At 34.8% G+C, this 22,657-nt stretch overlaps 2 protein-coding genes across 5 annotated transcripts; one reads left to right on the forward strand and one right to left on the reverse strand.

The window, feature by feature from the left end:
- The first annotated feature begins 1,860 nt into the window (after positions 1 to 1,860).
- LOC139824931 (uncharacterized) lies at positions 1,861 to 15,688 on the forward strand. The gene is made up of 20 exons (XM_071797479.1): positions 1,861 to 1,959; positions 4,788 to 4,882; positions 5,465 to 5,912; positions 6,102 to 6,247; positions 6,321 to 6,796; positions 6,947 to 7,104; positions 7,820 to 7,924; positions 8,114 to 8,244; positions 8,338 to 8,511; positions 12,030 to 12,361; positions 12,495 to 12,682; positions 13,213 to 13,446; positions 13,760 to 13,816; positions 13,884 to 14,112; positions 14,200 to 14,348; positions 14,448 to 14,549; positions 14,646 to 14,855; positions 14,952 to 15,134; positions 15,198 to 15,347; positions 15,428 to 15,688. The coding sequence occupies exons 1-20, from the start codon at positions 1,861 to 1,863 to the stop codon at positions 15,614 to 15,616; spliced, it is 3,855 nt and encodes a 1,284-aa protein (XP_071653580.1). The 3' UTR covers positions 15,617 to 15,688.
- Positions 15,689 to 16,060: 372 nt separating this feature from the next.
- LOC139824929 (uncharacterized) lies at positions 16,061 to 21,978 on the reverse strand. 4 transcript variants are annotated; one of them, XM_071797475.1, is made up of 7 exons: positions 21,817 to 21,977; positions 21,558 to 21,722; positions 20,048 to 20,423; positions 17,593 to 19,895; positions 16,852 to 17,514; positions 16,551 to 16,768; positions 16,061 to 16,356 (listed from the first exon to the last, which is right to left on the reverse strand). In XM_071797475.1, the coding sequence occupies exons 3-7, from the start codon at positions 20,412 to 20,414 to the stop codon at positions 16,224 to 16,226; spliced, it is 3,684 nt and encodes a 1,227-aa protein (XP_071653576.1). In that variant the 5' UTR covers positions 20,415 to 20,423; positions 21,558 to 21,722; positions 21,817 to 21,977; the 3' UTR covers positions 16,061 to 16,223. The 4 variants fall into 4 exon arrangements, with proteins under 4 accessions (XP_071653576.1, XP_071653575.1, XP_071653578.1 ...); XM_071797474.1 differs by having other exon boundaries at positions 21,558 to 21,978; XM_071797477.1 differs by lacking the exons at positions 21,558 to 21,722; positions 21,817 to 21,977 and adding an exon at positions 20,973 to 21,104.
- Between the last annotated feature and the right edge of the window lie 679 nt (positions 21,979 to 22,657).

Raw genomic sequence — 22,657 nt, forward strand, 5'->3', positions numbered from 1 at the left:
AAATTACACCATAACTCAGAATGTCACCAAATTCCGTTGATAATACTGGCACATAAAGACGCATTTACAGTAGGAAAGGCAAGTTTCTACGATAGATTTAAATTGGCAAAAAGCCTAGTGTCAAGTTTGCCCCCCCCCCCCCTGGTGTCGAGTTTGCCCCGGTCTCTCCTATATAAAATGAGATATATTCCCTATAGGGAAAACATGTAAGGGCCATGGCACACAAAAAAAAACTTAAACAGTAAAATTTAAGCAGTAAGCAAATCAGCCAATTACAGTCAAAAACTTTTAAAGTATAACATCAGGTACAGGCAATAGAAATTCAACGCGTCGGAAATTCTGTTTCTGTCTATTGCCTGGCATTGTGCCTTTAAGAATGACGTCCTAGGGCACATTTTCAAAATGGGATCAGATAATCCTACGGTTTTTTTTGCTATATAGGTTATCGACCTGATTTACTTTGTTGGTCGTTATAACAACGTGTGTACGATTCATATTGCCTCATATGTGAATATAGTCCTTATTTTTTTCTTTATTTACTAATAACTATTCAAAACAAATTTAAATCCTATTTGATCGTTCTCCCCTTTCATTCCGGTTTTTATTGCTTCTTCATAGAGGAAGCTTCGTTTTTGTAAACCTCGTATATGGGTGTGTGTGTATGTGTGTGCGTACGGATCTTTGTACACGCATCTACTTCTACAATTTTTTAGATACCGGGCTGAAATTTTGTACACAAATAGAGTATGATAAAAAGTATGTTCTCCTCTAATTTTCTTAAAATCCGTTAAACGGTATAGATTTTAGGGAAGTTTTCATTTTTCAGAAAGATGATGCGTTTTACGCTGTAACTTTCTCAATATTTGAGATATCGGTCTATTTTTAATTTTATTATATTCTTCAGTCTTTTCTATCCCTATTTCATATATAATTTTTTAAGATTTGGTTGATTAGTTCTTGAAATACAGACATTTGAAATTTCGGGGAATCCGTACAAATATATAGGAGCCTTATAAAGCTACTGGGTCTAATCAACTAAATCTTAAAAAATTATATATGAAATAGGGGTAGAAAAGACTGAAGAATATAATAGAATTAAAAATAGACCGATATCTCAAATATTGAGAAAGTTACAGCGTAAAACACATTTTTCTGAAAAATGAAAGCCTTCTTATATACATATATAGTCATTAAATGTTAAGACAAAGATAAATTAAAGTTCTATTATTATTTTTTCACTGCTAGTTGCTCCGTTTTTGCTTGATAGATCGATTTTTTCGCAAATTAATTTCACCATTATTTGTTCCTCTACAAACTATGCAAGTTTTATCTGAAACATTTTTCCGTATCTTCTATATTAAATAATTTAATATATGTATACATATACATAGTGAGGAAAAAGTATGGAAACACTTAACCAAAAGATCGCGTTCAATTAAGTAAGCATATACAAACATTGCGTAAATGATAATACATTCTGCGCTATGCGTAATGATTACTGGTGAAAATGCATTCTGCGCTGTGCGCAGTGAGTACTGTGTAAATGCATAACTTTTAAACGCGATAAAAATGTATTTACGCTAAGTATTCGTGATTCGCGATTACGTATTTTTAAATTCCTTTCGTGAACGCGAAGTGTCATTATTACTAATTGTAAATTGTAAAACATACAACATCTTTAGTAATATTCTCGTTATTTCATACGTCGTTCGCTATCTCTCTCGTGTTACTCTAACACGTTGTTATATTCATGTCGGGTTGAACAGTTGCATCGCAAATGAAAAATACGTGCGCTAAAAGAGTATTCGTGTCACCAGGTATTACCGGAATGCATGTTCCGCCGTTATTATTACTGTAAAAATGAGGCTGTTCTCACTGGTATCACATAACGAGCCGCGGTATCCCGACTCGCATTCGCAGACGTCGAATTACGAACGACTGCAAAATGTGCAGAAGCATGTACCTCGCGTACCGGATACACGATTACTAGCACGTCGGCAATGCCAGACCAAACTGTGGACCAAGAAGCATGCCTAACAATACAGTGCATTATATCAGTATACAGTGCTTACACAGCTTGTGTTTCTTGCGATGTATCGATCGTCTTATATTGGACTTTAGACTTCAGATAAGCGTCACGAAGAAGGATCATTTCTTTCAAGCATTTCCGGTCATAATGTCCGTCACGATAAATATTAGGGGTGACGAGCTAGGCTATAATATTTTCTTTATAATATCAAGTGACGATAAGATGGCAACCGATATCCTTAAAAGCGCGATTGCTGATGGACATTTATCACTATATTATATGTCCGCTTAATCGAGAGCTTTATGCGTGATCTTTCTTAAACAAAATTAACTTTAGCATAATTGTTCGCGCGGCGCGTGAAAAAGGAAGTAGCATTCGCGACAACAAAATTTAAATAAGATTTAGTATTTAGGGGTAGACCGAGTGGTGAAAGTGTCCCGGAAATCGCTAACGTTTATACATTTTCGTTTACTGTAATTTAGACTGCTCGCGTCGACTGACCGATGATCGACTGACAACTGCCTGATGAATGAATAACCATGAAAATTCCGGGGTTTTTTATGCGATAAACATCAAAGAATATGCCAGACACTTTGGGCACACTTGGCGGAAGTAAAACAGCGAGCGGAAATGATATATTTATCATTTATTAGCATTAACTGGCTTCGCGGAATTGTTAAATTGTGACTGGATTTTTCGATGCCTTGCTAGTGACCCAGGTAGCAGAGTGACGTCGAATGACGTATTAATAACGTCTTAATGTCATTAAAACGTCTACGTCATCCTGCTACCTGGGGAGATAGCGGCTTCCGTTTGGTCCAGTTTTAATTGCGAGTTTGAAATCAACACACGTCTCCAAACATCAGTTGTCGAAGAGGTTTTGCTGAAGTAGCTGCGAGAACGGCTGAAGCTCATTGATATGTGCGTATAAACATATAGAGACAAGAATTGATAAAAATGTCACGGCGTCTGTGATGAGTGTTATTTTTAAAGTTATTGCATTCTCAAACAATAATAACATTTAAATTTGCATAATAACAATTAAATATTAATAATTGAGAAGGAAATATTATATTTTGTAGTGTTCTTTTAATTTTTATTTAATTTATTTTATGCAACACGTGCATGGAAAGTGCCCCATTACGCACGCTACGCGTGCGTGATAGACCACTTTCCAGGCACTTGCAACATAAAATAGGGAGTGTAAGTCGTGTGTAAAGATGAAAATTCCCGGGTGCGGAGTTTACGCACGTAAACTCCGCACCCGGGAATTTTCATCTTTACATACGACTTACACTCCCTATTTTATGTTGCAAGTGCCTGGAAAGTGGTCTATCACGTAAACTCCGCACCCGGGAATTTTCATCTTACGACACTTGTTACACACAAATAACTATTATATTTATATTTATAAAAAGAATAAAAAGAGTACTACAAACTATATATGTATTTTTAATATAACCAAGATTTATTCACCACCCAAGATTCACCATGACGTTATGACCGTAAATATTCGCCGACAATGAGTTGAAAAGGATAATTCTTTCTTCGCGGCGCTTATCTAAAGTCACGGAGAGACGTACGCCTAAGAGCAGCCATTGTTTTGATGATGCAACCGCTATAAGTGATACTCCAACATATATATCCACGAAACATGGACGTTGAACTAATACGTAATTATGCCCATAAAATTCTTCAGAGGGTTTTTAAAAAAATGTTCAATAAAAAGGCGTTATTAATAAAAAGTTATTGGCTAAGAATGGATTTTTATACATTACATCTACAAATTACAATTATTATGTTTATCTATACATATTTATATTTATAGAATTTTTCGCGATAAAACTTTTGAGACATTAAAAGATCTTGAACATTTTGCTATAAATATTCTCAAAATCTAGTCGATGATAAAATCTAAAAGTGTGCAAATAGAAACTTGCACATTGCTTCCTCATAGTTTTTAAGTGTAAAAATTATAAATTTTAACATTATTTCCTCACAATTTTTAAGTATGCAAATTATTACAATAATTTGCACGTTGCTTAAGGAACATTTTATTTCGCTCATAAAGCTTCTTCTTTTGAAAAACCCTGTTTTTTTATGCATAATTATTAGTAGATATTTTTTAATTTGGCTTCCTCGTAGAGAAAGCTTTATGAGCGAAATAAAATGTTGCTTAAGCAACGTACAAATTTATAATTTGCAGCCCTAAAAATTGTGAGGAAATAATGCTCAAATTTATAATTTGCACACTTAAAAACTATGAGAAAGCAATGTGCAAATTTATACTTGTACACTTTTTTATTAAGTGAGTCAGTGGTTTTGATCGTTAGATAATATCGTTTTCTAATAATTCATAAACCTATCTGTTGATTTCTTCTCGATGTACTGGTGGATATCTATATTGCTTTATGTGTACGGATATTTTTTTATTATAGATATAACGGATCTTGCAGATTATTGATATTCAAGCATCGAAACAAACAGAAAAAGGAAAATAGGTGAGAGATACATATACGTTAGAACACATAAAATAAAAATAATTGACACACGTATTACGTATTCGGTAAAAAGAACTGCGAAATATTTTGAAGTAAGCAAAATATTCGACAGTGACATTATAAGATATTTAATTTCTTTTCATATGTATATTATGTGTTATATTTTATATATACAATCTTTCCGATTAGTCACACAAAAATATTTCTCCATTCAAATTACCACTCACAATTTGACGGTATAAGTAGTTTTGTCACAGGAAATAACGGAGAAATTGCAGGTTACAATTGTGCTGCACATACATCATTATTATATCTTGCTAGATCAAGCAAAAATCGGTCCTGTGATTCGAAGGTAAAAATATGAAGGTAAAATTAATATTTCTAAATAAAATATTCTTTTCTTTATATAAAGCGCAGGTAATTATGAAAGAGAGGGGTTTCCTCACCGATTTGGCTGAAACTTCACAGTTTTGTGTATTTTATGGTGCATAAAAATTTTTTTTCTAATTGAGAGCGATAGTTCTAACTTACAGATTTATGTTTTACGCACCAAAATACACAAAATTGTGAAATTTTAGCCAAATCGGTAAGGAAGCCCCTCTCCTCCATAATTACCAAAGCGCGTATACCGTGTATGTTTCGTGATTAATCTTTAAAAACCATATGTGTGATCCGACCAGTGTGACATCTCATTATCATTACATTCAACCTCATTTTGATATGTTTTTGGATACCTTTAAAATTTTAGCTATCTTATTTAAAGAGCAAAAATTTGCGAAATATTAAATAATGATATTAAAATAAATATTTTATTATAATATAACAATATCATATAAATATGTGTAATGCTTATAATAATTATATCAGATATCGCTTTTATTAAGATATTTTATTTTATATAATCTTAATAAAATATTTTACATTGACATAAAAGATTTAAATATTATAAAATTAAATTTTCCAAAAAATGTTTATGTACAAAAGTTGCTCCTATTGTGCAGAAACGACGACCACGTGCAAAAAACTATTCTTCTCTACAAAAATATTCTCATACGCACGAACGTTTGCCGACCAGAGCAAAGAGTTCTCATGATTCGAAGGGACAAAGCTTCAAACAAAGCTGTTCTAAGCTTCAGCAAAATGATGGATATTATGATAATATATCATGCTTAAAGAAAGACGCGTTTGCTTCGCTGGAATCTCTCTTCGACTTGAAGAAACCATTGAATTTGCATGATGTATTTCCTTTAGCATTACATTGTTACAAACAAAAGTCGGTCAAAATATCTAATGCCACAAAATCAGAACCTCATGTAGAAACACTGTTTCTGCAATCTTTTTCGCCACGGACAACAAACCTCAAGCAGTTTGTTTTCAAGGTGGTAATTACGCTATTGTATCGTAGTATTCTATTTACGTCCATTCTCCAATTATTTAATTGATTACTCGTCTTTGTATTTGACAAGAATTAATTTTGCATTATTCAAAGTATACATTATTAAAAAATAAAAATAAGGTTGAGATAATTTGTATATTTCATAATATGATAATAAAATTAATACTTCTTTCAGTACGAAAAACATGACGGCGTCAAAGTTGAACAAAATGCAAAAAATCAGATAAAGGCAATCAAAGAAAAAAAATTTCCGTTGGAAGTGTCGAAATCGGTGGAATTTCAACTAAACGATTTAATTCACAATCAACAAAACCGCTCAAGGTAATAATTGTTTTGTTTTTATAATATATTTGTATCTATTAACATTACAAAATAATAAAATATATGTATGTAGAAATATGGCCGAAAACAAAATATCAAATAGCGAAATACAAGAAGAAGAAAAAGAAGAAAAGAAACTAGTTGAAGATGTTATTGTAGACGAGGGATCTGCTGCAACGATAGAAGATCTTAGAGAAGATCAAATAAAAAAAAATAAAGATGAGCGTGAAGATAAGAATAAAGATAAAAATGAAACTGTAGAAGATAAAGCTAATAAAGACAAAGTTGAAGAAAATAAGACTGATGACAAAGACACAGTTGAAGAAAATAAAACTGATGACGAAGACAAAGTTGAAGGAAATAAAGCTGATGACAAAGACAAAGTTGAAGGAAATAAAACTGATAATGAAGACAAAGTTGAAGGAGACATTGATGACAAAAACAAAAGCAATGATAAAAATCAAGAGGAAATAAAAGAAAAAGTTAAAGATGGAAATGATTTGCCAGAAAAATTTTCACCCTCTCCTATCTCACTTGATGATGTGGAAGGTATATTTCAATTACTTGAAATATAAATTTATAACATCTAACCATTTATCTCTCTCTCTCTCTCTCTCTCTCTCTCTCTCTCTCTCTCTCTCTCTCTCTCTCTCTCTCTTTCTCTATCTTACTCTAATATATTATATTCTAAAATTGCAGATAAAGTAATAAAATCTAAGGAATTTGTACAACCAATAATCAGTTCACCTCTTTTAACCGATGACATAATCATAGAATTAAAAGTAATGAATGAGAGATGCATTCTGCTAACAGATGAAATCCAACAATTAAAACGTGAAGTTTCTGAATTATCGGAGGTAACGTTTCATTGTTATTTGGTACGACGTTGTTAATGAGATAATTATGATAATTTATATCTCATTTATATCTCATTTATATTTCGTCATCAGTTTTATTTTCTTCAACTGTGTCTTTGTCATCAGTCTTATTTTCTTCAACTTTGTCTTTATTAGCTTTATCTTCTACAGTTTCATTTTTATCTTTATTCTTATCTTCACGCTCATCTTTATTTTTTTTTATTTGATCTTCTCTAAGATCTTCTATCGTTGCAGCAGATCCCTCGTCTACAATAACATCTTCAACTAGTTTCTTTTCTTCTTTTTCTTCTTCTTGTATTTCGCTATTTGATATTTTGTTTTCGGCCATATTTCTACATACATATATTTTATTATTTTGTAATGTTAATAGATACAAATATATTATAAAAACAAAACAATTATTACCTTGAGCGGTTTTGTTGATTGTGAATTAAATCGTTTAGTTGAAATTCCACCGATTTCGACACTTCCAACGGAAATTTTTTTTCTTTGATTGCCTTTATCTGATTTTTTGCATTTTGTTCAACTTTGACGCCGTCATGTTTTTCGTACTGAAAGAAGTATTAATTTTATTATCATATTATGAAATATACAAATTATCTCAGCCTTATTTTTATTTTTTAATAATGTATACTTTGAATAATGCATTATGATAATTTATATCTCATTTATATCTCTTTTCCTTAATTTGCAGAAACCCGAGTTAACAGAAGAAGATACGCTAATGATTCAAGAGAAACAAGACGTTCTCACGTCAAAAGTAGCTGAACTGGAGCAGTTGACGCAAAAATTTCAGAAAGTATTACGAAAAGATTTAAAAGATGTATTTAGTATAATTCTGCCTAAATTATTTTACATGTGATCATATCTCCGCGATATACTTAACATGGAAATCTGCAATAATGCGTGCCAATAAAATGAAATAAATGAAATAAGCAATAGATATAGAAGTAATTGTTAAAAATATAACGCAATAAATATATTGCAGGCGCGAGAAGAAGTAGAACAGCTCGGTGAAATAGAAGAAATTGAGATTAAAAAAAGAGACGAAGAACCATTCAAAAAGATTCTAGAAGAAGATCACTTCGAGATACCGCAAATACAATATCCCGAAGATAAGTAAGTTACATTTTATTCTTATAACTATATATGTATATATAGTTATATACAACAATTTGTTGCTAGCTAATCTCGATCGCATATTCTTACTAGACTTCCGAGAATAATTGTTTGCGGTTACACGGACGTGCTTCCAAAACTCGTGGTAGTGGACACTGAACAGAAAGAAAGAGAAAAGTGTTTTGAAAAGTTAACTGGTAAACTAACAGAGTCGTTAACGATGCAGGAAAAATTGGTTAAAGAAAATGCGCAACTGGAAGGTGGAAAGTATGTTTACCTTTTTATAATATGTAAATTTTAAACAAATTTAATATAATATATAAAGCAAACGGATCATATTTTATCTGATGAAAAAATTTCTATGTATATAAATTTACAAAAAATATCTTATATCTGATTATATTTTGAGGTATATAGGTGAGTATTTGAAAATAGCACAAAACGTGAAATTTTAGATTTGTTTCAGATATCTGCATATTTTAAACAAAACAAATATATATAAACAAAATTTAATATTTTTTAACTGAAATTAAAATAGTTATTATAGTTTTGGGTAAAATAAAAACGATTGTGTTGGTCAACTTTTTCAGAACACTCAGTATAAAAAGAAATTTAATACTTGATAGTTCCCAGATAGCAACGTGTCTGCATTGTTGCTGGCCTATTGCCGACAACATATGTGTGTGTTGCTATCAGAATTGTGGCAACCGAGTCCGCATTTGTCGGCAAGTTGATGCCTTCACGATATAACAATTTTGTATAGCAACTTGCCAGCAACTTGTTGGCAACTTATGCTGCGGTCTAAAATCGTCTGATTCAAAATTCGAGCTGTTGCTGTCATGTTGCTGTAATAATTCATAGGATCACACAATGCTGTCATATTGTTAGCAGCGCGAAGTAAATTTGATGCTGCTCTCTTGCCGACAAATTGCTGGCAATACATATACCCTGCGTGTTGCTTCAAATATTTAATTACGGCAAGTTACCAGCATCATAAGCAATCACAGGTTTGCGCGATTTTGCTCAGACACGCTTTAGGCCAGTCATATTAGACTAATTTAGGGGGGTAACTTTCCAATCACCCTTTTCAGGTTGCAACCACCATGAATCGCTTTGATTTAAGGTGCTGTAAGTGGGAGTAATTTTGCTTCGCATAATTAATGCGCATTAAAAAGTTATTAACAATATTATCAACAAAAAACGCGATTTTTTTTATTTTTTTTCAAATATCTCGAAAACTAAGCAAGATAGAGTAATTAACTATACGTACCTTTTTTGTAGAGCGTAAAATTATCTACAATAATGATCTGAACAACATTTATCGTCAAGTCAGTCGTTTAGCTTGCACGCGCCGTCAAAGTCCGAGACTCGGATCTCGAAAACCCTCGATTTCATCGTTTTTTGATGTTGCGTCGGTGATTTTTTTCAGTCATTTAAAATGGAATTAAAAATTCCCAAAAAATCACACATCATCTGAGAACTACAAAGAATACTTTTTAGGGTGTAACCGATTTTTTAGACCTTTTTTCTTTAGTTTGTAGCTATGTAAGCAAAAAATTTTGATTTTTTGGACTACTTTTAGTTTTTCGCTGTTTTCCGGCCTTAGAATTTATTTGAGACGAATTTTATCGTATGCATCTTGTTGTGGACGAAATTTGCAACAAAAAAGGACCCTTGTATTTTTTTCGTACGACAAACGCTGATTTTTTTATTGACGCGCAAAGTTATCCAATATTGCGTACAGGTCGGATAACGCTTGTTTTACACTAAAATAATTATTTTTTATTAAAATTTACGTAATTTTTTGCATTATTATTGAACCATATTGCAAAGCCGTTTTCAACACATTCTCTCATTTTTACTTATTTATTAACAAATTGTTTACTTAAAAATTATTATAAACAATTAGAAAAACATGTTATATTCGTTGTACTCGTCGTCTCATTTCAACTCGAAAAATGTTTTTAAAAAATTTATTTACATTATTTATAACATTTATTCAAACATACAGACAGTGCAACTTTTGACTATTTTCCACACCACCTCTGAGGTAAAGTCAATGGTGCGTTTTTTTTCTGTGGTTTCCCCAGTAGACCTAATCCACAAGCATTGAAAATATGTTCTTTTGATGTGATAATTATTTGGATATTCTTTGGATGCACTAAAACTATCCAACACGCAGATGTTGATGAAAATTAACATCCGCGTCTTGAATAATTATTTCAATCCTCAGTATCCGTAGGTTCAGCTTGAATTACAATATCTTCTATGTCACTTTCATCCTTTTCTGTCTCGTTTTGCTCAACTTCTTGATTTTGAAAGGACATAGAAAGGACATATCTTCAATGCTTGTGGATTAGGCCTACTGAGAAACCACAAAACCACAAAAAAACGCACCATTGGCTCAGAGATGGTGTGAAAAATAGTCAAAAGATGCACTGCATGTTTGAATAAATGTTATAAATAATGTGAATAAATTTTTTAAAAACATTTTTTGAGTTGAAATGAGACACGAGTACAACAAATATAATATGTTTTTCTAATTGTTTATAATAATTTTTAAGTAAACAATTTGTTAATAAATAAGTAAACATGAGAGAATGTGTTGAAAACGGCTTTGCAATATGGTTCAATAATAATGCGAAAAATTACGTAAATTTTAATAAAAAATAATTATTTTAGTGTAAAACAAGCGTTATCCGACCTATGCGCAATATTAGATAACTTTGCGCGTCAATAAAAAAATCAGCGTTCGTCGTACGAAGAAAATACAAGGGTCCTTTTTTGTTGCAAATTTCGTCCACAACAAGATGCATACGATAAAATTCGTCTCAAATAAATTCTAAGGTCTGAAAACAGCGAAAAACTAAGAGTAGTCCAAAAAATCAAAATTTTTTGCTTACATAGCTACAAACTAAAGAAAAAGGGTCTAAAAAATCGGTTACACCCTGAAAAGTATTCTTTGTAGTTCTCAGATGATGTGTGATTTTTTGGGAATTTTCAATTCCATTTTAAATGACTGAAAAATATCACCGACGCAACATAAAAAAAACTATGAAATCGATGGTTTTCGAGATCCGAGTCTCGGACTTTGACGGCGCGTGCAAGCTAAACGACTGACTTGACAATAAATGTTGTTCAGATCATTATTGTAGATAATTTTACGCTCTACAAAAAAGGTACGTATAGTTAGTTAGTTATCTTGCTTAGTTTTCGAGATATTTGAGAAAAAATAAAAAAATCGCGTTTTTTGTTGATAATATTGTTAATAACTTTTTAATGCGCATTAATTATGCGAAGCAAAATTAATCCCACTTACAGCACCTTAAATCAAAGCGATTCATGATGGTTGCAACCTGAAAAGAGTAATTGGAAGGTTCGATGTCTAATATGACTGGCCTACTTTGCTATCTGGGTTATTTTATTTGCATAATAAATAATAGAAGATCGAATAAAATGCTTGATTGTACGGTTCCCTCGGTGACAATTTCACGATGTTTTCAGCATTAAAGCATGTCAATTATATGTCACTTATACGTAACCCGGGTTTTACGGTATATCGATCTCATAACAATGAATTAAATATGCACATTGATGGTCATTTCATTTGTGAAAGTTTTATAACATCTTGAGCTTGAAATGATCCCATTTTTTCCCATATTTTTATCCCATTTCAATTATACGTTCTGATTTTATATAGCGAAAAATTAAAATAAAGTACTTCTGATATTAAAATAAACCGAAAGCTCAAGAGTGTATGGAAAACTGTATTGTCCTGCAAACAGGTACAAGTTAGAAGAAGCCTTATTAGAAAAAGATACAGCTCTCGAGAGTTTACAGAGGAAGGTATGCGGCCTGCAGGCAGAAATGCGTATAATTATCAAAGAAAATATGGAGTTGAGTCGCCAATTGGCCACTTTGAATCAGCTAGTGATTAGACCTACTTGCTGTTACACCTGTCCAGGTGTTACTCCGTCTCCTCCATCAACGTCGCCGGTATTATCCTCGCGTCCACAAGCTAACGCGCAACTCCGGGACGACGTTTACTACCGATGCAAATGCTGTTTTCGATCATCGTTCACTGACACCTTGTCGCCAACTACAGAAACCGCATGCAGTAAGAATAACTAGTATTAATCATAATATCTAGTTGAACCGTTAGAAACAAGATGTTCTGCATATTATTTGTTAAAAAAGGCTTGTGAATGTGAAGAATTTTACTAGTAAAGAAAGAATGTTTAATCTCGCAGATTCACCGAGACTTACAGGAGGTGGATCGCCAATCGAGGAGCGTTATCGCACAGATAGCAACAATTTGCAAAACGTGGAGATGTGTTCCCGAGGTCCAACCATTGTCAAGCCATTGCTTCCTCGAGAAACATGTCCCGCAGAATTGGGAGATAAACTTGCGACCTATGGCACTAGCACTAAACAATTAGTAAGTTTTAAGAACTGTTGGAAATGAGTGTAATCCTTTCCATATGTAATAAAAGTTAAGAACATTGTAAAAAAATTATTAAAAAACCTTTTTTAAAGAAGTAATTTTTATATTTTCTTAAATATACATACATCGTGTCATAAATTATGTTCCTAAGAAAAGTGGATTTATTTCATAACTAAAATATAAAAAGCAGCACGAAATATATACCTATTTTATCGAGTATACATTTTACGATGCTTTTTATTTTAGTTATTAAATAAATCCATTTTTCTTAGAAACAGAATTTATAGCATGACTATATAGTGTCTGATAAATTATGACACGGTGAGAAAAGATAATAATTCTTACATTTTATACATATTTTCTATTTTAAAACTAATCAATTCTTTATCTAGTATTGTCTATATATCAATTATATGAGGTAGCAAAATAATAAATTCTATTTCTAATGTTCTGTATAAAAATTAGTTAAAAACCGATTGATTAAATCTATAGAATGCAATCTAGAGTTTATTTTACAACTTCAGGAACAACAATTAGGCAGTATGGAAACTGAGGTACGTAACATGCAGATCGAATTAGCAAACGTACAACGGGAGCGACAACAACTGGAACAGCAACGTAAATTGCTCAAATGTACAGGACCTTGCGCACCGTGCGCTTGTTGCCCACCTCCGACTTCGACATGCGTAACACCCACTCTGGGACTTCCGTCTATTTCGTCAAAAGTACCTGCTGTGTCTGCGATGCCTCTCGCTCAAGTATCTATACAGCTTGTATCTATACTATATTATGTATATATATATATATATATATATATATATATATATATATATATGTGTGTATATATTTTTTATATAGTAGTACATTGTATTTTATCCAAATTTTTCAAGCAATACTCACTTTTCAAATAATATGAGTTTGTACATACGTACCTCTTTTTAATTTAATATATTTTTACAATTAATGTGTTTTTCACAATTAAGTCGTAATATTTTGTTGTTCGTTTTTTTTATTAGAAAATTAATAAACAGCAGCAAACAAAGAGTAATATATTTTTTATATCGAATACAGATAACTACGCAAGCTGTGCCTCCGATGTGCCCTGGTTCTTGCACAAACGCAGCCATGGTAAGACTATAAGAGAATTTATTTTGCACACTTTGGATAATCGCAATAACGTAATTTATGACCAAAGGGAACCAGTACTTGCGCTCAGCAATTGCGCGATCTTCGCGAACAATACGCTCGACTTCAAGATGATTATAAAAGTAAGTTGTGCGAGGTATCGTGTATGAGAACAGAAGCGGAGAAGCTCAAGCAAGATACGCGCGATGCAAAGGAAGAGAAGGAACGAATGGAGATAAAGTTGATAGATGTTCAAGAGCGACTAAAGTTTCTAGAAGCGGAAAAGGGAAAATTCGAGGGTAATTCATTTCACTATAGAAAAAAGAAAAATGGTACATAAATCTCCAATTTAATGTAGGTAACAAAATGCATTAATTTTGAGACAGGTCATAAGGAACATCTCATCGAGCAGGAACAGGCTCTGATGGTGGCAAAGCAACGCTTTCGAGAAGCGCAAGATGAATTAGAGGAGCTTCGTTCTTTGATTCAAGATCAAGCTGCTCAATTGGAGGATTATCGCAATAAATATTTGCAAGTTGGTGTCATCGTTACGATTTTTTAAATAAATTATATTCGACATTTATTCTTAAGCATAAATGATTAAATTATAAAGACAAAATTAATGTGATCTTAGGCCCAGCAACAAGTTGAAGAACAGCGCAGACAATTAGATCTTATGGAAATGGACAATGCGCGAATGAATGAGAATGTTACTTTGGAAATCGGACGTGTTAAAGTATATCAAATACTTAGTTCTAATGCAATTTGTTATTCAAATTATGTAAATTGTAAAGCTATATTCTCAATTTATATGTTAATGCAATTTAATCAGAATCAATTTCAAGAAAAATTAGCCGAACTTGCACCGTTGCCCGATATCTTGAAACAGATGCAAATAAAGATGCAGGACGCGCAAAAGATGCGCTTGGTCGCCGAACGTAGTTGCGAGGATCTGTCGCGGGAATTACTAGGGTGCAAAGATAAGATTCAAACCTTGCAAAATCAATTGGACGGATTGCGCAACGAGCATCAGACACTTCAGGTTGCGATTATTTAGCTCGTAATTTGTCGTTATTTCATAACTACAACTTCATAAAAATTTTATTTTTATTAAAAATAATCTCAATCGCTTATATAGGATGAAAGGGGATTCGGATCCGGCAAATCCGAAGAGATGGAAAGAAAGTGCAGCGAGTTGCGAAACGAAAACGAAAGAATAAAAAACACATTGGCACGATTTGAGGAACACGAGGCGCAGATGCAAAAGCGCATTGACGAGAAAATGCATGAGAACACACAGTTGTCATCGATGTTAGAACAGGTACGTATAGACTTGGAGATAAATAAGATTATTCGGGAATACTAAAGTCTCTTTCTGTTTAAGGTAAGGGAGGATTCCGCTCGACAAGTGGCGAGAACAAAGGAGCGATGCGAAACCATGCGAAGATCGATGCAAGGCCAGATCGGCGAAATGGAGAGGCAATTGGCTCAGTGTAGAGCAACAGCACGTGCCGCGCAACGGGATAGGGACGAGGTAACAATTGTAGATACTACGTGGAAATGTTAATGGACATAGGAGTGTATTTACGACACATTTCTTGTTAACGTATGCAGATCAGGCAAAAGATGCAAAGTCAAATAACTAACTTGAACGAGGCATTTAAACACGCGCAAGGCCGTATAAAATCGTTACAAGGTCACGTGAACTACCTCAAGACTTCTTACAGTAATATCTTTCTCGGCCAAGGAGAAACACCGACAAGTGCTTTGCCGGTAGATGATTCGTGCGATTGCAACTATTAAATGTGTGCACATAATTTTTCCATAATAATGCTATATATTTTTGTTCAACATAGCAAAATTAAAATATGCTACTCGACGACGCACACAGGCCTTGTTATGCTTTATATACTTTAAACAATAACATTTTGATACAATTGACAACGTTAATTGATAAATAAACTGTCATCTTTTTTATAAGTATGTAAACTATAAACGACATATCTGAAATATAAAAGACAAACTCAAGAGTCAAGTATATTTACTGTATGGCGATTACTTATTTCATTATTTTTAACACATAACTGTAATACTTATCGTATACTTATTACACACAGACTAATTTCTTCACATGGAAAATATATTATGAATGTAGATACACAGCGCTATCTTATTAGAAACTTTAACAAAAAAGTGACATGTATCACCGTAGCTATGCATATATTGGATGTATAAACATATCTCTCATATTATTATATATATTTTATTTAACAAATCGACTATACTTCTTTTATAAGCAATGAAGTAGGACGAGGCATGGTTCCATAGTGGTTAGGAAAGAAACTAAAACAATCAAAATATGATATATGTACATATGAAAAAGAAATAATTAATATTAAAATGGATTCCTTTAGTCTGTATCCACTGAATGAAGCATATTGAGCATATTAAGAATAGCATCTGAACGCGATCGCATCCTTTCCATCTCCGTTCGAAATTCTTCCAGTTGAGATTCAATTCGCTGTGCGTAAATATGGCAGCATCTGTGAACAAGTAAAACAATCTTGATATTAAGTCAAATATTTAAAAAATAGATATTAATTCTTATTAAAATCTAATATTTCCATTTTTACTAACAAAACATTGTAAATTTCACAAATAAAAATGTTACATTTATATACCATCACAATTCTGAAACACGTATTGAAAAATTTTTACGAAATATTTGAAAGCACACCTTCCAGCAGGTTGTCCTGAATTAGAACATGATGGTTCTGGAGATGCGCACGGCGAAATTTTGATTTGTGGAGAACAACTCCTTAAATAAGATTCCTTCTTATGCATACAGCTTTTGCTATTACTGGATACATTAGGATTATAGCAATCTCCACACCCTCGTATAAGATCCATTAAAATTCCTCGTACCCTTCTCCCAGTTAATCTTCGTCGTCTCGTCTGAAAAAGAAATAGTTATACTCGTAGTCAAAATTATGATAATACAAATTTTGGAATATTCATAGAATTATTTGGAAACTTACCTCTGGTGTTTCACCTTGTTTTAGCGTTATTAATGGCTCTTCTTCATGTAGAACATTGGGAGACGAGTGATTACATGATTCATTATATTCTCGATCTGTATTCATTATTAATGGCTCACAAGTTTCTTTCAACGTGTTACAAGATTTATGACTTTCTTGATAATTATCTGAATTATGCAGTGAATGATGACATGCCGTGCAATTTCTACAGTTGTGCTCGTTGTTTTCTGAAGCAATATTTTCATATAAATGCTTGTTAGGCTCTAAATGTTTTGAAAAACTTTGTCGATGTTCCTGGGATGTACTTAATTTTTCTTTGCTACAATTAAAATTATCTTCGAATTTTTGCCTTTCCTTGTGCAAGGAACAATTGCACTTCTGCTCTGACACGTCTGTATTGTGAATGCAGCAGGAATGTAATTTTTCTTGAGGATGTGTTCGTTTGTATCTTAACCATTCTTTACGATGTTTTGAGAGATCACAATCTTGGCAAGAGGAAATACACGCATTTGGACTTTTTGATTTTTTACTTGTTGAACATACTAAATTACTGCCATTAAATCTGGTATGCGGTGTTTTTTGCCAGCAGTGATAATTTTTATCTTTCATTTTAGTAGATGTTTCTGCCTCATTTTCAGTCTCAGCAGTGGATTCTTGACTGATCTGAAAAATACATTTTTAGTTTAATTATGATAATCTTGAAATATATTTTTTTAAGCTAGAACTTATAAAATCACTTACCTCTTTACCCCAAATGTTGATTGTTCCGTTTATTTCAGACATTCTTACTTCTACATTACCAAGTAAGTATGGACCACATTCTCGAATACGTCCTTTTTCATTAATAGTCTTATCCTTTTCAGGCTCCTGTGCTAGAATTAAAAAACTACGATCTTTACTGTTTTCATCTTCACGATATACAAAGCATTTTACATTATCGTCTGGATCATCAATGGTATCCGTCTTGCTTTCCATTGTAGATGTAGTAGCTCCTAATTGACTTGTATTAGTATGAGATGAATTTGCTTGCAAATCTATATTTTTATTTATCGAATCACATGCATTTTTAAACTGAGATTCTGCATTAGGTATCTCATTTAACTTTGGATGTGATTCCGCAGCAGTTTGGGAAGTTTTAAAGGATTGTAGAAAATTAGGTAGCCCAAGGTGGTCCGTAATCTTTCTTTTCTTGGAGCTAGAAGGTTGACATTGATAGCTATTATCGTCACTTTGCAGATCCATTGTTACACTTTCGTTTAATCTTTTCTTTGAATTTTGTGTCAATGGACTTTCTGGATTTGTTTTCCCCTGTGTAATACTTGAAAGAGTTTGCAAGATTCGGGATGAAGTAATAAATGCGCGTGATAGTGAAAGTGTTGTTTTCCGTGGTGTACCATCAGTCAGTATCATACTATCGTCAGAATGTAATGTTTTTGTTACTTCCGGTGGTTTCATGGATATTGATAAATTACCGGCACTAGAACTCCACTGATCTATAGAACTTAGCGTTGAAGCGACACTACTACCCGATACTTTATTGTTAGATTGCTTGACCTGTGTAGGTTCCGTTTGATCTTGATGTTGATTAGATATAGAATCGATAATAACGTCTGTCTGAACCGATGCAACCTTCTGTTCCGGTTTGTTTTCTTTCTCATATTTTGCTAAGGTTTTTCTCAATTCATCTAATTCCTGTTTCATTTTTATATTTTCCATAAGCTGTTTTTGATATGTATCAAGCAAACCGTTGTATTTTACAGTTTTCTGTGTTAATTTCTTTTGTAATGCGGTAACTTCTGAAGTGTCCAAAGCAGCCTTATTAAATTCATTTGTTTTTTCAAAAGTTATTTGTTCATTATTATTTTTCACTTCATCTGACATCGTCTTAATGCTTTTTATATCCTCAATCCTTAAAGGACAAGTGTCTTCATTATCTGTGGATATATCCATTAGATCTGAATTATATGTTTCAGGTTGAACAGATTCTTGTTCAATAACATGTGCATTTCTATTTAGATCAGTTTTTTGACTAGAATCAGAAGTGCCATGCATATACTCCTCATAACTTAAGGTTCGCAAATTGTAAAGTACCGTTGGTACTTCTTGATGACCATTTTGGATAAGAGGTGGTTGTATAGCATCTCCGAAATGTGAAATTTCTCTGTCAGGGTAATTAAACTTGAGTTGTTTAACTTCGATTGTTCCATTTTGTTTTTGTATCTTATTATCGGTGTTTGCAAGATCTCTTTCATTTTGTGTCGACTCAAATGGTATACTTATTTGGACTTCATTTTGTACGGATTCTTCATGTATTGATTCCAAACAATTTTGATTATCTTGTCCATTTAATATCATTTGTGGCGAAGTACTAGCATTGTAGGCCACTTTATCCATGTGAATGTCGCATATTTCTGCGATTTCCAACTCTTTTATCGTTCTTTCGGCGTAATCTTTTATCGTCTTGTTGGTCGCTGTAGGCTTTGTCTTTTCTGTATCATCATTTTTATAATCGTTACTTATACTGTAAATCGCATCTTCCTGATGCTGTTTTATATGTTTTTCCATAGAACGCCTATTTTGTTCCTTTATATCTTTGATATAACGTTTAACTTTGCTTTGTACATAATGATATTTTCCTGGCATTGGTTGCTTTTTCTGGATCATAGAATATACAATAGCTTGTTCTGGAATGTTTAGATAATTTGGCTTTAAAGCTTGCGAGTGTCTTCTCTTAAAATATTCAGTATTTATATTATTCTCGTACGTATTTAAATCTTGAAGAGAAAGACTCTTTTCCTTGTAACGATTTTTCAATCTCTTATTTAAGATAAAATCATCAGATCTTCCATCGTAATAATCCATCGTAATAGCCTCATAATTATCATCGATACCGTCATCATCATTATGCATTTGTCTAGGACTGTCTTCATCATCTTCCTCATCTTCGTCGTCTTCGTCATCATCATCCTCGTCATCCATCAAATGCTTCATGTCTCTTGGACGCTCCGAATCAAATTCATTGTCAAGTTCCAAATTTTCCATTTCTATAACAATATAATGATTCTATATAAAGATACATACAAAAAAAAAATTCAATTATATATCAATATTAAGTGCAAAGACATCGTCTATCTACTCGGGATAAACCAAGCCAATCCAATTTCTTTATTATTTGTACATTCTTTTATCAACTTACCGTCGCTATCTCCATACTCTTCTTCATCATCCTCGTCGTTATAAGGATGATCGGTTTCTTCTCCGGATGACAAAACATACACGCTACTCGCTCCTTGATCGTCGCTGGGATATGGGCTCAGGCTCCGGTCTCTGTCCACCTCTCGCGAGGACTCATTCTCTGGCTGTTTCGCGTTAACAACATCCGAATCATCCGGTCTTGTGGTACTGGACACGCTGATATACGTCGGCATTTCCTCGTCCTCGAGCAGAGCCGCGTCCGTCTGATTCATCATTAATTTTACTTCGCTCTTGGATGAGTCGTTAGGTTCCATCGCCTTTGTCTCCGTCTCGGTGTCGTCGGGCGAGTGCTCGCTGTTCTCCGACATCGTGGGAATCTGTGGGCGAGATAAAACCACGAATTATTATCGATTGGTAACGTATCGCTGTTGATTACCCGACGATCGGAGGCGTCGCGATGACAATGTTCCAGACTTATCTCCGACTTCCAAACGCTTGCTGGCCCGGTGAGTTACGCGGCGCGCGACAGAAAACACTTTTTATGCTTTTTAATCAGCCGCCATTACGGGCCGCGCTTTCGACGTACGTTGTCGCGTCGCATTGTTCGCGACGCGCCATGTCGCGAATGATCCGCGTTCTCGTTTAGCAACGTGGACGGCTAGCGGAACGGACAATCAGCCGTTAGATGTGTTCTCTTTCTTTCAACACCGAGCCATTATTCTCGCAAGATTAATGATCCGCACGTCGCAGGACCGTACATACGTGATGGCGAGAGCCGAGCGGATCTGTCCAGTTTCACCCGCGAGCCTCGCTTGAACCTTCACGCGTCCGCCAGGTTGATAATCGAGGGTTCGATTTGCCTGTCCGAGATTCGAGGATCACTTAAGCAATAACCGGCTTTAAATGTGCAACGGAGAAGTACCTACTTTTCGCACCGCGTATGTACAAACGCACCGCGGTAAGTGCCGAGGTTAACGCCACTCGCGCGCATGCGTGGTAGAGAATCGCACGTATGTAAGTTGTATGTATGTACATGCGTGCACAACTGCAGACGAGAGAGCTCAGAGCTCTTGCGAATTCGTTTTTATCACGCCAATCGATTTCGGCCCTTGGCGCGTACGAAATCCGGAAATTCGTAGCGATTCTCCCTTTCCTCTTTTTTTCCGCGCGTTAACGTATCCGGCATTCCACGCCGATCATCGCCGAACGACTCGTGAAGGCACCGTGCAAACGCGCCCGCGGAAATCCGATTCTAACCTCATTAAAGCGAGCGAACGAGAGTGAGAGAGAGAAAGAGAGAAGCGTCCTTCAAATCTCGATTTCGACGCATGATGACGGCGAATGGACTCCCTCTCACCGTCGAATTCGGGTAAGGTCAAGAAGATTGGAATTCCGATACGCGACCGCGATTATCGTTGCGCGGGATTAACAATCACGCATTTGATCGAATGTTCGCAGGGGTGGGGCAGAACTGCTGTTCGACGGTAGGAAGCGGCACGAAGTGGACTTACCTGGCGAGGAATGTAAGCAACGTCACGTCGCGAGCCCCTTTGCGTATCAGTGCTCGTTTTCCGTTTTCTCCCCTCGCTAATGTAACCAGTGATTAATTTCGCAGGGACGCTGAAGCGGCTGCTGGGCTGGCTGCGGGATAACCTCTTGACGGAGCGGCCGGAACTCTTTATGCAGGGTGACACAGTGTAAGTGTAAAAAAACTACGTTCGTGCACTCGGAATGCGCGCGTGTTGTCGGACAACGCAGATCGCGTACTACCTCTGTCTGACGTTTCGCGGCCGTGCGTCAAAGAACTCCACGGTGTTTGCGCCGTGCCAGTTGAGCCCGCGCAGGTGGCCGCAAGTTCACTCCGCGCGTAAACGCGTCACGTTTATACACACGGTCCCGTGTGAATGAATGACATCGGTCGACATCGTGAACAAAGATGGCGGCCGCGCATCGCGCCTATAGGCATATGCCTATGATCATCGACCTATAGTGGCTGCTTTTCATTTAGCGACAAGTCGACACAAGCATCATTCTGTCTTTTTTCAACATCTACTAGGCTGCGTTCGAATTTCCTACTCGAGTGCTACAAATCCTTTTTCAACACTCGGTTGGGGAATCCAAACGCAGCCTAATGGGGGGTCTACAATGCGAGTCGTGGGTCGTGAGTCGTAGGAAATGGACCAATCACAATCGAATTTGAGGAGGATAATCGACTGTGATTGGTCAATTCTTGCGACTCGCATTGTAGACCCCGCATAATGAACAACAAAAAGATAGCGTGACGCCTGTGTCGACTTGTGTCGCTAAATAAAAAGCATCTAATGAGTCGCAATCGTAAAACGGGGAGCACACACTTCTGCACAACGCATAATGCGTAAGCATAAGAAAATTGATTGGTCGAAACACATGTGCATAAGGAAATAGACCAATCAATTTTCTTATGCTTACGCATTATGCGTTATGCAGAAGTGTGTGCTCCCCGCTTAAAGCTATATCCACACAAACTTGCATAGGTGCATAACCATATGCATAACGAAACGGATTGGTCTATTTCCTTATGCACATGCATATGGACCAATCACTCTTATGCTTATGTTTATGCACCTATGCA

The sequence above is a fragment of the Temnothorax longispinosus genome, unplaced genomic scaffold, assembly GCF_030848805.1.
Source record: "Temnothorax longispinosus isolate EJ_2023e unplaced genomic scaffold, Tlon_JGU_v1 HiC_scaffold_69, whole genome shotgun sequence".
Taxonomy (NCBI): domain Eukaryota; kingdom Metazoa; phylum Arthropoda; class Insecta; order Hymenoptera; family Formicidae; genus Temnothorax; species Temnothorax longispinosus.